At 38.9% G+C, this 17,292-nt stretch overlaps 1 protein-coding gene across 1 annotated transcript; it reads right to left on the bottom strand.

Annotated features, from left to right (window-relative positions):
* Positions 1 to 1,584: 1,584 nt before the first annotated feature.
* On the bottom strand, positions 1,585 to 10,814 carry LOC108491197 (prolactin-like). The gene is made up of 6 exons (XM_017799981.1): positions 10,735 to 10,814; positions 8,508 to 8,683; positions 7,256 to 7,294; positions 4,948 to 5,025; positions 2,846 to 3,031; positions 1,585 to 1,861 (listed from the first exon to the last, which is right to left on the bottom strand). Exons 1-6 carry the CDS (start codon positions 10,763 to 10,765, stop codon positions 1,670 to 1,672), a joined length of 702 nt encoding a protein of 233 aa, XP_017655470.1. The 5' UTR covers positions 10,766 to 10,814; the 3' UTR covers positions 1,585 to 1,669.
* Between the last annotated feature and the right edge of the window lie 6,478 nt (positions 10,815 to 17,292).

A 17,292-nucleotide genomic window follows, 5' to 3' on the forward strand; every position in this document is an offset into this window, starting at 1 on the left:
TTGAACGTATTTTAAGATGTTTCATAGCCATCTTTATTTCTTCTTTTGAGAACTCTCTGTTCAGCTCCTTAGTCCATCTTTTAATTGGGATACTTCTTGTCTTGATTCTCTGTTTTTTGAGTTGGCTGTATATCCTGGTTTTTAAACCTCTGTCAGATGTGTTTCTAGTGAATATTTTCTCCCATTCTGTGGGTTTTCTGTTTGCTTCCCTGGTTGCCTCCTTTGATGTACAGAAGCTTTTTAGTTTAATGAGGTTGAGGTCCCATTTATTGATTCTTGCTCTTGTTCCCTGAGCAATTGATGCCCAGTTTAGGAAATCCTTTCCTAACCTATATCTTGTAGGATTTTCCCAATGTTTTCTTCTAACAGTTTCAGAGTTTCAGGCTTTACATTGAGGCCTTTGATCCATTTGAAATTGACTTTTGTACAGGGTGAAAGATAGGGGTTTAGTTTCATTCTTCTACAGGTGGAGATCCAGTTTGTCAGTACCATTTGCTGAAATTGCATGTACTCATATTTTGGTCTTCAATTTTGTTCCATTGATCTAAAGGTCTATTTTTCTGCCAGTTCCATGTTGTTTTTATGACTATAGCTCTTTAATACAGCTTAAAATCTGGTATAGTAATTCCCCTGGCATTGCTCTTAGTGCTCAAGGTTGTTTTGGCTGTCCAAGGTCTTTTGTGCTTCCATATGAATTTTTATTTGTGGCAAATTTGATAGGAATGTGACAATGATATTTATAAAGATAAGATGTTATAGTCTTATAAACAAACTGTATTATATATTCTCCTTCTAAACTTAGACTATTTTGTAAAGTTCCTTGCTTTACTTACTAGGTAGATATCTTCAAATGCAGCCCTGTGATCTTTTATGACTCAGTGATGTTTTATTACTCTGTGATGTCTTAATTACCCTGATATGTTTTAATACTCTGTAATATCTTGAAGCTATGTGATGTTTTTCAGCTAACCATTTCTAACTACTGTTAAAGATGTACAACTAAGAAAATAGCTCATCAAATGGTCTAATAAGACCTGTGGTCCAATTATTCAGCCAAAAGTTTAGATCAAACACAACAAATGTGTAAACTTCTGCATGATATGTGTTTTGTAAACTGCAATGACTCTTTGAGCAGCTCTTGCTCAATTAGGAAGACCTAGGTCTAGATGTTCTGATCCATGACTAAGATATCTACTTTTTAAAACTGTGATGACCAGGTGAACACATGAAGGGATTTTCCTGAGATAACATGGCATATCAATGTAAAGAGCCATAGGGCCCAAGTGGCAACCATCAAATGATGATGTGGACAGTTCTATATAATTTCATTTGTGCTTTGCTTAGGCCTAAAATATCTTGAACCCTTTGTAGCTCCTTCTGGGACCACATGCTTGTGAAAAATAAGCAAGTTCTCCAACTCTCCTGGGTGATATGCTTGATTTCTTAGCTGTTTGACAAATTTTTCCACAACAATAGGAATTCTCTTAAATGGGCAAGAGAAATTTGATACCTTACCTTTTTCATATTTTGACATTTATAAAGATCATTTATTTATTTTTAGAAGAAAGTCATTACAGTCAAGAACATACCTAAAATGTATAAAGAATAAAGAACCTACAAAGAGTGGATCATCGAGAACCAAGTCAGAAGTTTATAGATGGTCGTCCGCTTAGCAGTTATTATTCGGGATGATCAAGCATCTCAAGAGATTGAGATTATCCTTAATGTCATACATATCAAAATAAAGGCATTCCACCAGATTATAAGCAGCAAGAAAACGTGAGTTTTCTTCTGTCGACTGCAAGGATGCAAGTTCCGACCAGACAGGATAGTTCTTATCTTCTTGAAATCCAGGATAAACCTAATAATCAAAATGAGAGTCTCTTACTATTATTTACATTGTTAGTGTTTCTTTCTCCTTGATCTTTCTAAATGTTAATTTAGATTTGGGGGGAGGGGTGTTGGGAATTCAAGATTTTAGCCAGGCAATTTATTTCATGTATTGGCACCAGGGACATGTAAATCTGTTAGGCATCTAAAAACTTAGTAACCAAAGCTGAAAGGAGAACTCAGAGAGATATCCAGGAAGTAGCTACTTGATGATAGATATAGATTTGGACAAGGGACAACGGAGTTGCTGGTGTCAACTCTGTCTAAAGGAGGGGGGATGTCCCCAGCACTGTACCAGCTGTTCCCTTTGTAATGTAAAGATTCCGATAGTGCACTGTTATCCTTCTATCTTTTCAACCAAAAGCACTCTTCATGTAGTTAATATACTTCTACCTTGGCCACATGGGGATCAGAGCTGACACTTTAAGATGCAGATAGCTCATGGATGTCTGTGATGAAAATCCACTGAAACAGTCCGTTGTCTTTCACTTTGTTAGTATGAGAAATAGATGTTTTAAAGTCCGATCTGTGGTGGGCAAGGCATTGGCCAAAATAATCTTGAGGAGGTTGGCTCTAACAGCCACCCTTGAGTGGCTAGGATGTTAAGATCAGCGGCATAAATTTCACTCTTACAAAGTGAGTTATTTCAGGCTGGAGAGATTGCTCAATGGTTAAGAGCACTGGATGCTCTTGCAAAGGACCCAGGTTAGGTTCCCAGCACCGACATGGCAGCTGACAACCATGTTTAAATCCACTTTCAGTGGATGGAATGCTCTCTTCTGACCTCTATGGGCACTGCAGGACACAGGTACACTTACAGAGATGTAGGTGAGACACAAATACCCGTAAAATAAAAATAATACACCAAATATATAAAAAGTGAGTTATTTAAACATTCCTTTCTCATTAACAAAACAGGAATTTTATGAAGGAGAAATGTAAGGACAATGCTCACCTTCCTCTGTATCCTATAAATGTCATCTAGAAGTTCTTGGTTTTTTTCCTGAATTTCTTTGGCCAATGAGAAGATACTAAGAGCAGGCGGGATACTTAGCACACCACCCATTTCCTTTGTTAAATGCTGAAGAGCAGTGTTCCAGGCACCAACCATTCTAAGTGTCACATTCAGTAGAACATCAGACTAAGAAACAAATTAACATAACATTAAAACAGCTTAAATACACCATGGTTAGTTGCCTTTTATAAAGGAAATGAAATAAAATATCCATTTGTTTATAGTGGGGGGTATGGGACACAGTTTGTATAGATGGTAAATACTGTAAAATGTTAAATTTAAGTCATTGGTCTACTAGGGTCTGCTAAAATAACACAAGGGATGACTTATATAAATAACTAGTTTTGTGATGAGAGATCCAATTAATCATGATTTGTTTTCTGTCAGAATTATACCATCTGCCCTCCTGGTGAGACCTTTTCTATTTGATTGTTTCCTTGTCAGTGAGGAATCAAGGTTTTACTGGGGCTCAATAGGCAACATGAACCTAGATAAATTATAAATAAATAGACTCATATAAATTAGATGCCAAAACTCACAGTGGAATGTGGTCCAAGTCATTACCACACAATGATACAAGCACATAGATAATCACGCCATCTGGTGATATATTCACTTCTGACTTTTAGGTTATTTCATGATATTAAACAAAGATACAATGAAAACAGAAAGACATTTGTGAATATGATTCCCTCAGTCTACATGACTTCCTGCCCAGTTATTCTAGCCAAGCTCACCGTTTAGTGACCTGTACAGTTGAAGAACAGTGGCACCAGAATGCATGGATGGAAATTACACGTTTTGACCTTCTAGTATGACCCTCCTGGATCATACATGAAACCCATCTCCAACTTAACTTTAATTACTATGTTGATGTCCATTGGCTACTCTGGTGATAATGTAAATGACAGAAAGACAGGAATTGAATGGGCCTTGCAATAGGAAATGAGGAGTATAGAAGATGATTGAAGGAAGTGGTCAAATGGTGGCAGCCAGATGATGCATGCCTATGGCCACATGATGAAGAGCAAAGGCTGGAATCAGACGAGGCTCACACTCAACATCAGCAGGCAAGGTGTACTGATGCCACATAACCTTGCAAACCTCAGCTCCTTATCTCAGCTAGATCTTGTGAGGACCAAATGTACCAATGCCAAGGCATTGCTTTGTGAAATTCCTCTCTGTGTGGTAGCTTTTAAGAAATGTTCTCCCTCCTTCCACCTCTTTGTCCTAAGAACTGCTGTGTTGAGGAATCGGAAGGGAGAGATGACAGCAGTTTCACTTTAGAGTAGCCTGGATAGTGAAACCTTCTTTTCAGATCCAAGGGATGAGGGCTTCCTGAGAAATAAAACATAGTATTTCACAGCACTGTTTTGTTCAAGTGTTTTCAGGTAAGACCAATGAGAAGGCAGAGATCATATAAGCAAGAAGTAGACCGTGACAGTCTTGCAAGTCAAGGAGGGTTGGTCTAGTGCCTAGTACTGTAAATGCCTCCAGCACAGCAGCCAGTCAGTGTATGAAATAAATATAGCCAGGGTTGCAGAGGTGGCTAGGAGGTCAGGAGCACCTGCTGATCTCTCAGAGGACCCAGGTCCGTTCTCAGCACCCGTATTTTGGATCACAACTGAGTGTATCTCCAGCTCCAGGTTTTCCAACACCCTGTTCTGGCCTCTGCAAGCACCAGGCACGCTCAGGGCACATATGCATACATGTAGGCAAAACACGCACATAAAATAAAATGTAAAGACCTTTAAAATAAATAAAATGCTAGTTGAATTTCTTACACATATACATTCATGCATATTTAACTATGAGTGATTCAGTTCAATGTTTCTTACGTAATGGACAATTAAAGGTGCAGAGATGGTATCACGTAAAACTTTACCTGTAAGTCTCAACTACAGACTGTGATGACATTTGATTACCCACTCTTCCTCTTTCCGTTGCATGGGTGATGCCACCCCTGTAATGGTCATGGAAGAACCTGCATCTTGGCAAACCGTGCTTCCGCTGTTTTGGAGACATCTAGGTTGGGTACTCACTTGAATCTCTTTGACCTCCTTCTCAGTGTCTGGATTCTCAAGGAAAGAACCATGGCAGTCGTTCATGGCCTTTGTCGTCTGTCAAGGACGAAGAAGCCCAGTTAGTTTGAGGTTAGGACTTGAGCACATAAATCTGTGAACAGACCAATAGCTTATTCATCAGATGTGTATATTTTCTAAATAAGCACCATATAAAAACTGAAATTAAGGAGTTAGGAATGTGAACTTGACCTACTTTGGTTCCACCAGCACTCTCTTTTTCAGTTTTTCATCCTATTTTCTAATTTTCTAACTCTTCCCTCTTGTGTCTTTTTTTTTTTTACCTTTTCTAAAATTTATTTGTAAGAAAACATTAAAAAGAACAAAATTGCTAATGGCTAAGTGTTACATTTTAGATGACCGTTCCCTAATATCTGATCCCAATGCCATAATACAAGTGTTTCTGAGTTTATTAATCTCTTGATTTTGCTTTGGTCCAAATGGATGCATCCCCTGACCTTGGTATCATAGAATTACACCTTGGTTTTCAATTACCACGGAATGCAATGTGCTATGCGAAGTTCATCGTAGATTCAGAATGATGCTATGTTGCTTATGACAAAATTTTTCATGAAATACTGGCCATTTTTATAACACTCATGAACTTGAACTTACAGCAGCTACAAAAAAAGAACCTGCAAAAGATCAAGCTAGCCAAAACCCAGCATGGACAGGAAGATGGTCTCTAGGCCCAACACCTAAAGAGGAGGTGCTGACAGCTGATAGTTGCTGGGAGAGGGAGAGCCACTGCTTTCTGAGGATGTTACCTGTGGAAGGTTTTCCATGTACATCCACATGGGCAGCAGTAACTGGCATTTGGTGGATTATAAAAACGAAAACAACAAACAAAAAGACATGAAACTGGGATGGGAATGTTCTGGAGGCATAGGGAGAGCGTTGAAAGGTAGAAATATGGTGAAGATATGGTAAATGTTTCATTTAATAAATGTGTGATTCTCAAACATAAAGAAAAGAATTAAGTTAATCTAAAAAACCCTGAAATTGGAGAAGGTTAATCGAAGAATTCTACTAATGTACTACAACATGGACCTTGTCTTTTAAAGGAATGGCAGTGATAGTATGTGACTGTGCCAATAAGATTCTTTCTTCACAAGAACCGTAGGACATACACTGAAATAGGAGTAACTGTGATACATGGCGCCTGCCCAGCCTAGACTGATACATCTTCAATACAACCTCTACACCTCAGTCTCAGGAATCTTCACAGATTGTAGAGGTGACAAAAAAGATTGTGAAAGTCAGAGGACCAGGATTCCTGCTGATACTTATGGTCTTCCAAAAAGACAGGGACACCATAACCATGTGATCTCAACAATGTCTGCCCAAACAATCAGTGCCTAGCTAAAGACAGCACCAGTTGATATGCCAACATGGATGGCGGAAAATTGACAAGATCCAACCTCGAGTTGAAGAGTTGTAGGCATTCAGTGGCATCTGACTGAGGGGGAATCGTTTAGATCATTTACCTACCACCAGTGGTCAGCCCTAAACAGATGTTCCCCACAACTTAAGGATTTGAACACTTGGTCCCCCGTTGGTGGTAATGTCGTGAGGTCATGAAACATTTAGAAAGTGTAGCGCTGCAGAGTAAGCAAGTCACTGGGTAGGAGACACTCTCAGCTACCTGATCTTGCTTACACGGGAGGCATTTTATTTAGTCATGGAAATCATGGTACATTTGTGAAGAAAACTAACCATACGAGAGAGAGAAAATTCCTGTTTGAGAACAGATTTCTACTGCTGTGAGTCCACAAAGTGTTGTCATCTCCAGATGACATCTCTGTGTCTCCAGATGAGTCATGAATACTTTTGTTGCTTGTGGTGGGTCATGAGTATAATAAAAATTTTATACATTTATCTATGCTAATAGGTTGTTATAGAAAAAGTCTTCTAGGAAAAAGTATTAGCTAAAGATAATGAATAACAATTTTTTTAAATTGGGCAATTTAAAGGCAATATTAAACAATAAAAGCAATTACAAAGAGAAAGTAGTAACTAATGTTTTATTATCAATCTTTGTATACTTATTTCAATATTCTAGTTCCCTAAGTGCATTAATTAAAATATCTATTATTTGAAACTAACAATTAGAAAGATTGTGAAAGTTTAATGGGTTATTATGATTATTAGCCAATAATGGGAAATGAACAGAAAGCTAACGAGTGGAATGTACAGCACGACGTTTAGTGTCTAGGTCACAGTATGATCACTGACATGAGGGTCCCTTCGGAGGACGTAAGGTACTTACCCTTTCTTGGAATCTTTGTGAATTGTAGCTCCTGGTCAACTGAGAGAAGATGAGAAGAATGAAAAAATGGCTCATAAGTAAAAAGCAGCATAGTTTTTTCTTTCTTTTCTTTTTTTTCAAATGTAGAGACTCATTTGCTTATTGCCCATGATTGTACAGAAAACTTCACTGCCTTTTCTTCCTTAACACTGACTGATCTTGCAACACTGACTGAATAGACAGCATACGGACATCAGCTAGAGAAAAACTGTTCCATTTCTTTTAAAAATATTTTATTGAGTTCCTGTGCCTTTCATATAACATATCTTAATTAAATTTAGATCACGTCTACCATCTATGAGCTCCACAGTTCCCCCACCAAATTTCATGCATTCTGTCACATATTAAGTCCCATCTGGTCAAGCATTTGCATTCAGATGTCCCTTGGTACAAGTTCATCCTCTGGAGCCTAGAGTCACTTCCTTGAAGAATATCTGCTCTCCCTCACTCAGCAGTAATCAGTTGCCATAGTTCCTCAGCTAGGGTTGGGGCCTGCTGACCATTTCCTAGTTCTATGCTGGGTTTTTCTCTGATTGATTCAGCATGAATCTTGTGCATGCTGTCACCATTGTTGCAAGTTCATATGAACAAGTTCCTTGGGGCCTGAAAGCCCCTGTTCCCTTATGTTCAAAACAGCCTTCTGTTGAATGAATTATTGCACTAGAAATCTTTAAACAAAGATTCTTACCATGTGAGGCTTTTGACCAAACTAATAATTGGCGACTCCCCCACCCCCGACATCACTGGAGTTTGTGTCTTCTGTTTGTTCCATGAGGTCACTACAATGGCATTATCGACAGTGATAACTATAATTCACTATATGAATTATAGAGCAATGAATATAATACATAATTATATAATAAAGGCAGTAGAGACTGAACATGTACTACGGAACAGAAAATAAGATTTCCTCCCCCACCATTTATTTTAAGGTTTTATGTCCCAAGTGTAAAAATTTTAAAGTTCTTTTAAATAACAAAGTCAATTTCAGAAACAATTGAAAGATCATTGAATTCCTGTGAAATCTGATTTCTTGAGACTGTCATTTTCTTTATGTTCTGCTGACAGGTATATGGTGCTTCTCTTACCTATGAAGACAGATGTATGACCTGAAAACTGGATGGTGGTGTTTACTGGCTTGGTCTCTGGTAATGTTCAATCATTCCATGAAGGACCCTTTGAAGAAGAAGCCAGCAGTAGGCAAGATACTTACAAATATGTACCACATTGTAGTAGAAAGGTCACGGATCTTTTTAGACTGGCTGATAGCACTGTCAAACAGTTCCTGAAGAGAAACCTCACAGCTTGCATCTTTGCTGTGACACTCAGGAGCAGAGGTGACATTCTTCCACAGCCAGAGGGTTGACAGCAGCAGTAGGAGTGCCCCTGCTACATACAAAGAGGAGTCTCTCAGGGAGGGCATGCCCATTGAGGCTATCAAGCCTCATCCACTCTAAGGACACCTCATCTCCCGTGTGTCCTTGGCTGCATGAATTGGTTCTGTGAATCTGGCCATCTGGAAACATGGACCTGGCTGTGATAATTTAGGCAAATATTCACATTTGTAGTAATTTATAGTTGATAAGTAGGTAACTCTCCTCATCGTTTGAGTGTCCCCAGATTCCTTCTGAGCATTACACACATCTAGAACTTTGCTTCATTTTGAGCAAGTGTTTTCTTGTCATGCCTTCAGGTGATCTTATATCTTACGAGTTTATCCTAAGTTTATTGGTCAATTGACAGACGCTTAACCGATAGGTTAAGAACAGCACAGTCCCTCTTGCTTCGTGCTTGATATGGATAAATGCCGACTGCTTGGCTATTTATACACTGTTTGTGGAGAATTGTGTCATCAAGTTAAAAATGCCATGCCACCTGTCATTGTAACAAAAGCTACCTATTATATTTCTGCAAAATTGAGCCTAACAATAATCCTGTGAGTTGATTTTCCTTCATGATAGCTCTCAAACTGTCTGATGAAAGACAATGTTTGCTTGAGTAAATGCTTTCCTTAGACCTGTTGCTACCTGGTGGGGGAAGCAGAATGTCTACACCATGGACTTTGCACCCTTCTTTAACACATCTTATACACACGGGAGCAATCCATGTGCAGATGAGAGGCCAGCATGACTTTCAGAGTCTCCAAGCCCAGTGTTAGCAGAATTTTTTACATTACTTGTAAAGGGAAAAATTCACCTTCCATTACAGATATTAGAAGAGCCAGGTTTGATTCTATGTAAATTTTCTGATCTGTAAAACACTAATCTTAAAATTTTGACAGTGATCAGTGCTGGTTTCATCCTCATTTTGATGTTTTAGCAGATGGACAGAGGCAGATGTCTAATACCAGTAATTTATTCGACATGATACAAACCTCAGTTGGAGACCAAATAAAACTCACCTTTTAATTTCCGTGACACTACAGCTAAAGTAATTTAGAAATGAAGATGTTTCTGGAACATAAGTAATATAAAATTTTTATAAATGCTATTGGAAATGTCTAATACAGAACTAAGATACATCTAAATAGTTGTGCCTGGAAAAATAACAAAAAAAATTCTCAAAATTAAGTATTCCAAAAATTATATAGTATAAAATACAGTCAACACATTAGCTGCAAAATTAAATCATATCATATTATGGAATTCTATCTTTTCATAATGCTATGCTTCTATAACTGATGATATTCAATATATATTTATATGCATGTATCACCTCCTTTATCATCTAAAGGAGTTAAACATTCTAAAAAGAGGTAAATACAAAAACATCTTCATATTCCACTTCATAAAATAAATGTCACGGCTGTTACTAACTCACTATTCTCTCCACTGCTGCCTACACAGGAAGGAAGGCTCTTTCACTGAGGCCTTCTTTTCTTTTTGACGTGTATCTGGCTTACACAAAATCAGAAAGCATATATATAACAAACACGGTGTCGTTGGTTTTGAATTTGGGACTGAAAGAGCCCTCAGGGTTTCTCAAGCGGACATACAATACATGAAACCCAGAAAACAAAACTACTTTCTTCTGTCTATGGTTGAGACAGAGAGCATGTTGCTCCTTTGCTCCCAGATCAGCAACAATGTCATTTTAGGTTAGAAATCCCTGTTGATGGGATCTCCTGTGCACTGGAAGATGTCCAACAACATCTTTGTTTCTGATTGGATGCCAGTAACGAGTCTTGCTTTTCCCTCAGGTCAATGAAGACGACCCAAAATCTCTCTGGACACTGGCTCTTGTCTTCAGGAGGAAAGTTCCCCTGTTTGGATACCCATTGACCCACAAGGCTACAGTGCCCACGTGCTGTTGCTTTCTAGGACATTCTTGGAAACCCTGCTAGTTCCTCTGGGGAGGTATGTATAGATAGCTAATCATCACAAATAGCACATAGATGGTAATAAAGAAAGAGTTCCGACCAGTGATAAGAGAGTACTTACAGAAGCATGGTTGGCCAGATGACAGCTGCATCTCTGAGAAGGTCCTCAGATTCTGAGAAGATCTCACATGCAGGCAAATTCCCAGCTTCTATATACTCTAGCAGAGAGCTCCCAAGCATACGCACAGCTGTGGGCGGGAAGGAGTCCTGTGCAGACTCCCTCATGAATGTCCATGACTGTCTCTCTTTGGGGGAGTATTAACAGTTTTACTGCATTTTCACAGACCTATCTGTGTCTGCAATTTTTGGTTTATTTCCAGGTTTTGACTCATGTCCAAGTTGTTTTGAAGATCTCCAAAAGTAATTTCTGTTACACTGTGAAAGATGGATACCATGTTTCATGAAGAAATTGTTATTTTCAAACCATATATATATATATAAATTTACCCTTAGTACTGGAATTTTATTTGATAACTTTACGGCAATCAGGACTGCCATTCCCAGACATATATGCACCTTCTCATAAATTCTTCAGCAGTTATATTTAATATCCATATAGATGTCTTTCCAAATGATTAGGACATGTAGGCATTGGATTTTATTTATTAAAAGGTCCATTGTGATCTTTGTGGGCCTCCTGTACCTGCTATAAGAAAATGCAAATTGATATCTGGCTTCTGAGTCTACATGGGAACTACATAAAAGTTAGCAACAGTGTAATAAATGCAATATGAAAATTTCTCAGGCATGTATCAACTTTTTCCTCTTATGGACAAAGTTAGAACAGTGCGGATGACAGTCACTAAGCCTTTTACCTGTCTGTTATACACAGTCATTCTTGATATTTTTATTTGTTTTGTTGTGAGACAGTTTTCCCTGCGGACCCAGCTGGCCTCACATTCACATAGATCTGTCTGCCTCTGTCTTCCAGGTGCTGGGACTAAAGGTATGTGCCACCACGTCTGGCTTCCACAATCATTGTCTATACCTGTTTCTGCTGCTCATCCTGGGACTCTAACATGGGGTCACCAATCTGATTAGGTGGAGCAGGTTCAGGTGGTGATTCTTTGGCCTGGCTCTGGGCCAAGAGGTAGCAGGATCCATTCATAGCTGCCAAACCCACTTCCAATCCAGCTGGCTGCCCACTTTGACAGTCTCTTGTCTGGCTCGACAGTCTGGAGATGTTTCTTTCCCAACAGTGTTTATGAAACAGTGTCAGGCTGGGTGAGTCATCTCCACCCCACAGAGTCCCTCTTTCTCCATAACACCAGGTCATTTTACAGTTCAGAACTGAGCACTGAGCTCTCCTCATGTGACGTGCGGCATGTGTCCTGCTGCACACTCAGTGTTCCTTTCTAAGGGGAGACGTGTGCACAGTGTTCTCTCTTAACTGTCTACCTCCAGGACAAGCACAGTCCTTTTCATGTTCACTGAGACTCTCTATATTCTTGTACTGTCGCCCATAGGCCCCAGCGATTTTGGTAGAGCCATGAATTTGGGTCTATTTGGCACATTCTTTAAGGGTCTCAGAAACCCATCCTTTAGCTTTGGTTCCTCAGGCCTGACGTGAAGGCCATTGACCACCATGTTATTTGACCTGGTGTGCTGCCCCTGTAGGAGATGTCGTTCATCCACAGCAGGGAGTGCACTAGGAACCTCTGCTCATTTTCTACCCTGTTATTTCCTGTTAAAGCATCCCAGAATCTCAAAATCATCACATCTGCCACTTTGTCATTCATTATTTCCCTTAGAAAATCTGGTTTGATCACAGCACAAATCTTGCCACATTTGGTTCCAAGGAACCCCTTTGTTAGTTATTTTATTTTCTCACTTTGACTACATCAGCACTTTATAAGACCAACTTATATCCAGGCCTCATTCACTCAAACACGCTATAACACAGCCATAACTGTTATCCTATGATGAAACCTTGGCTTCAAAGAAGATATTCTAAAGACAAACACTTAAGCCACAATCCTTGAGGACCAGACTCTCATTTTCTCTAACTTGCAATATGAAAATATTATTTATAAATTCAGGATTTGAGAGCTACACCTTACTTCCAAGAATACTCATTTTTTTTTTTGTGGTGAGACCTTGTTTTGTTTTATGATTCCAGTGCAAATACATTTAAAATGTAAACTGGAATGTGTCTTTGGAAGGGTCCTTTGAGACATCTGCTGAATGGCTATGTCTTTGTGTCAGCATTTCTAAGTTTACTTCTAAGAAGACTCAATTCCTTATTTGCTCTCCATAGCCTACATAAGCATTACTGTCTTACATTTTTGATTTAATATTTATTTCCATGTTTAAGATATGAAAATGATGTGGACTCTTCTTGAGTAACTTTACATAAACAAGTTCCATGAAATGGGCAATGTCCACTGTCTGACATCTGGATAGCAGCTGGACACTGCCTTTTTGCATTGTGGAATAAATATTGATGGCTAGATATTGCAATATTTTTATGATTGTATTTGATTTGGGACACATTTTGGAAGAGCTCTTCATATGGGAAACGGTTTATCTTCTTGTCTTGGTGACCCTAGTATATAATTCTTAATGAAGGAGTCTGTTCTTTGATCTAAGAGTACATTGGTTGATCGTAACATTTTTTTAACTTTTACAAAAACTTTATTGAGAATTTAATACATGCATATAAGGTATTTTGATCAAATCCATGTCCATTCCCTCCCCTCCAACATTACCCCCTCTGAAGAGGTAACCCTAAATTTTTTTTTCTGTCTTTTTGAGACAGGGTCTCCCTGTAGTCCCAACTGACCTGAACTCACTATGTAGACCAGGCTGACCTTGAATTCATGAATTTCTGCCTGCCTCTGCCTCCCGAGTGCTGGTATTAGAGGCGGGCGCCACCACACCAGGCTAAGCATTAGATATAAGCTCCCAAATACTTTTGACATTTTTGGCCTTTGGAACAGAGTATGTTGCTAACAGGCCCAAGGAAATTTTGACTTTTAGCCAAGAAACTGGCTACATTCCTTCAGGATCTTTTTTCGGGGGTGGGGTGGGGGGACTTTTCGAGACAGGGTCTCCCTGTAGCTCCAGCTGTCTTGGATTCACTATGGAGACCAGGCTGGTCTTGAACTCACAGAGATCTGCCTGCCTCTGCCTCCCAAGTGCTGGGATTAAAGGTTGTGTCACCATGCCCGGCCATCTTTGGGGTCTTTTTACCCTAACTGCCTAGCCAATTCCTACCTCCTATTCGTATCACACCATCCTCTGAAGAGGTCACCCAAATTGCCAATAGGAAATAGGGACACAGACCGCTCTGGCTTCTTCCATGCTGAACAGGGACGCAGGGTGAGGCAATTGGAGTACCCTTTTATGTAACTTTTTATGTACTAATCTGTATCTGTTTTAATAGAATGGATAATAGAAGATAATCTGATGTTTGTAGCAACAATTGGATTACAAATGTATCTATGTGACACTCCCCTGGACTTTGAGAGAACTGTCTAGTCTTCCTTATGGCCAACCCCTGGTGAGATCACATAACAAGGTCCTTATACAAGGTGTCATGTTGTCTGTCTCCATATTGGCAAATGTTTCATAAGGAAATGCACCATAAGTATTTTTCTAACACTCTAGAATTCTCCAAGAAATAGTATACGTTGTTGATTCAAAACATTTCCTAGCATTAACTCTTGCTGCAGCCACCAGGATGAGATTTTGCTGAAATGGCAAGGTCTATCTGTCCCTAAAATATTAGAGCATAACTGACTATTGTAACTTTTTAAGTTTGCACAGGTTTAGTTCACTGATTCCTGCTTCTCTGTCACTGTCCAAGAACATAACATGTGTGATGTCAAGATTTCAAATTCTGTTGAAATTTACCTTTGACTGAGGGCTGTGGTGTGTCTTGGGGATTATGCCCAAGTCCTTCAGATCATGCTTGGTTCAGTGTTGGTGCTGAATTATGGTATTATCACCAGTTTTGAAAGAGAGGTGTTAAGTGTTGTAATCTAGATTGACTGATTTGTTCTTTCATATTTATACATTTAAAACTATGTTGCTGAAGTTTAGAGAATTTCATACAATACATTTTGATCACATTCAGATCTCTTCCCCTATCTACACCCTCATATATATATCTTTATTCCAATTTGGGTGCTCCAATGCCCTTTGATGTAGGTCCATCCACTGAAACTTGCTTAACCTACCCAGAATTACACCCTCAAAGAAAACAGGCTCTGCCTGTCCCTGTCCCAGTAGGTACCAAATGGCAATAGTTACTCAGCTGTGATTGAGGCTCCTTATCCACTTCCCTACCTTTGTGTTGGGTCTTTGTCTGGCATGAACTTATGTAGGTCTGCTGCTTGCTGTTATAGTAACTCTGAGTTCATATGAGTAACTGCCCAGCTGTCTGGAAAAATCTGTTTCCTTGTGGGCATCCACACGTTCTTGCTCTTACAATCTTTCCACTCCTCTCTTCCACAAAGCTTCCTGAGTCTTTGGAGGTAGAGGTTTGATATAAGTGTTCTCTTTAGGGCTAAGCACCTTGTGGTCTCTTATTCTCTTCCCTGCACATTGACCAGTTGTGCCTCTCAGTGGTAACCACTGTCTGCTCCATAAGAAAGCTTTTCTGGTGAGACTTGAGAGATGCATTAATCTATGGGTTTAACAATAATTCAGTAGGAGTCAGTAAAATCCTGTGTCCATTTAGCACTATAATGGTACTAGGCTCTCTCATAGGACCTGTGACATGTCTAGCCATAGATCCCCAAGACTGATATCAATATCAAGTATTGTTCCATCTATGTGATGCAGACCTTAAATCCAGTTAGAGAGTGATTGGTTACTCGCCTGGCATTTGTGTTATTATTGCACCAGTATTTGCTCAAGGTATTTGAGGATGTTTTTGGTTTGATGTTTACAGCTTTAGGATTATTTTGTCTTCCTGTTTGATTGATCTTTTTCTCCTTATGTAAGGTTCACTTTCCAATAATTTTCCTGTATTTTTATCAAATCCTACACCTATATCTTGTAGATTTTTGCCAATGTTTTCTTCTAACAGTTTCAGAGTTTCAGGCTTCACATTGAAGCCTTTGATCTACTTGGAGTTGACTTTTGTGCAGGGTGAAAGATAGGGTTTAGTTTCATTCTTCTATAGGTGGAGATCCAGTTTTGCCAGCCACCTTCAGGTGGCTAAAATTGCATGTACTCATATTTGGGTCTTCAGTTTTGTTTCATTGATCTATGCGTCTATTTTTGTGCCAGTACCATGTTGTTTTTAGGACTATAGCTCTGTAATACAGTTTAAAGTCTGGTATAGCAATCCCCCCAGCATTGTTCTTAGTGCTCAGGGTTGCTTTGTGCTCGAGGTCTTTTGTGATTCCATATGAACCTTAGGATGGTTTTTTCCAACTCTGTGAAGAATGTCAGACATCTACTGAATATTCCACCCAAGCACCAAAAAATATACTTTCTATTCAGTGCCCCTGGAACTTTCTCCAAAATCAACCATATACTGGGTCACAAAACAAACCTCAACAAATACAAAAAGATTAAAATAATTCAATGCATTCTATCAGACCACAATGCAGTAAAGCTTAAAATCAACATTGGAAGAAACCCTAGTAACTACATGAACAAATGGAGATTAAACAACATACTCATGGATGATGAATGGGTCAAAGGAGAAATTAAGAAAGAAATAAAAGTATTCCTGGAACTAAATGAAAAGGACAATACAACACAACAAAACCTCTGGGACATGTTGAAAGTAGTCCTTAGAGAGACATTTATAGCTCTAAATGTCTACATTAAAAAATCAGAAAGAATACAAATGACTTAACATTGCAACTCAAGACACATGAAAAGCAAGAGCAAATGAAGCCCAAACCCAGAAGACACCAAGAAATTACAAAAATCAGAGCAGAAATTAATGAAACAGAAACAACAAAACAATACAAAGAATCAACAAATCCAAGAGCTAGTTCTTTGAAAAGATAAATAAGGTTGACAGACAGGTAGCCCAGTTAACCAAAAGAAAGAAAGAGCACCTCCAAAACAACAAAATCAGAGACAAAAGGGGCAACATCACAACAGACACCCAAAAGATCCAGATCATTGTAATGTATTACTTTAAAAACCTATATGCTTCTAAATTTGCAAACCTAAAAGAAATGGACGGGTATCTAAAAGTATGGGAATCACCAAATTTAAACCAAGAAGAGATCAACAGCTTAAACAGACCCATAGCACATAAGGAAATTGAATGAGTAATACAAAACCTCCAAGCTAAAAAAAGCCTAGGACCAGATGGATATACAGCAGAATTCCACCAGACATTTAAAGAAGATCTACATCCAATACTATTTAATTTATTCACAAAGATAGAAAGGGAGGGAGAACTTCCAAATTCCTTCTATGAAGCCAGCATCACTCTATACCAAAGCCAGGTAAAGACACAACCAAAAAAGAAAACTATAGAACCATATCCTTAATGAACACAGATGCAAAAATTATCAACAAAAAACTTGCAAACCGCATACAGACACACATCACAAGGATCATCCACCATGATCAAGTTGGCTTTATTCCAGAGATGCAGGGATGGTTCAATATACGTAAGTCAATAAACATCATAAATCACATA

This window comes from Nannospalax galili, unplaced genomic scaffold, assembly GCF_000622305.1.
Source record: "Nannospalax galili isolate Female #2095 unplaced genomic scaffold, S.galili_v1.0 scaffold2161, whole genome shotgun sequence".
Lineage (NCBI taxonomy): Eukaryota > Metazoa > Chordata > Mammalia > Rodentia > Spalacidae > Nannospalax > Nannospalax galili.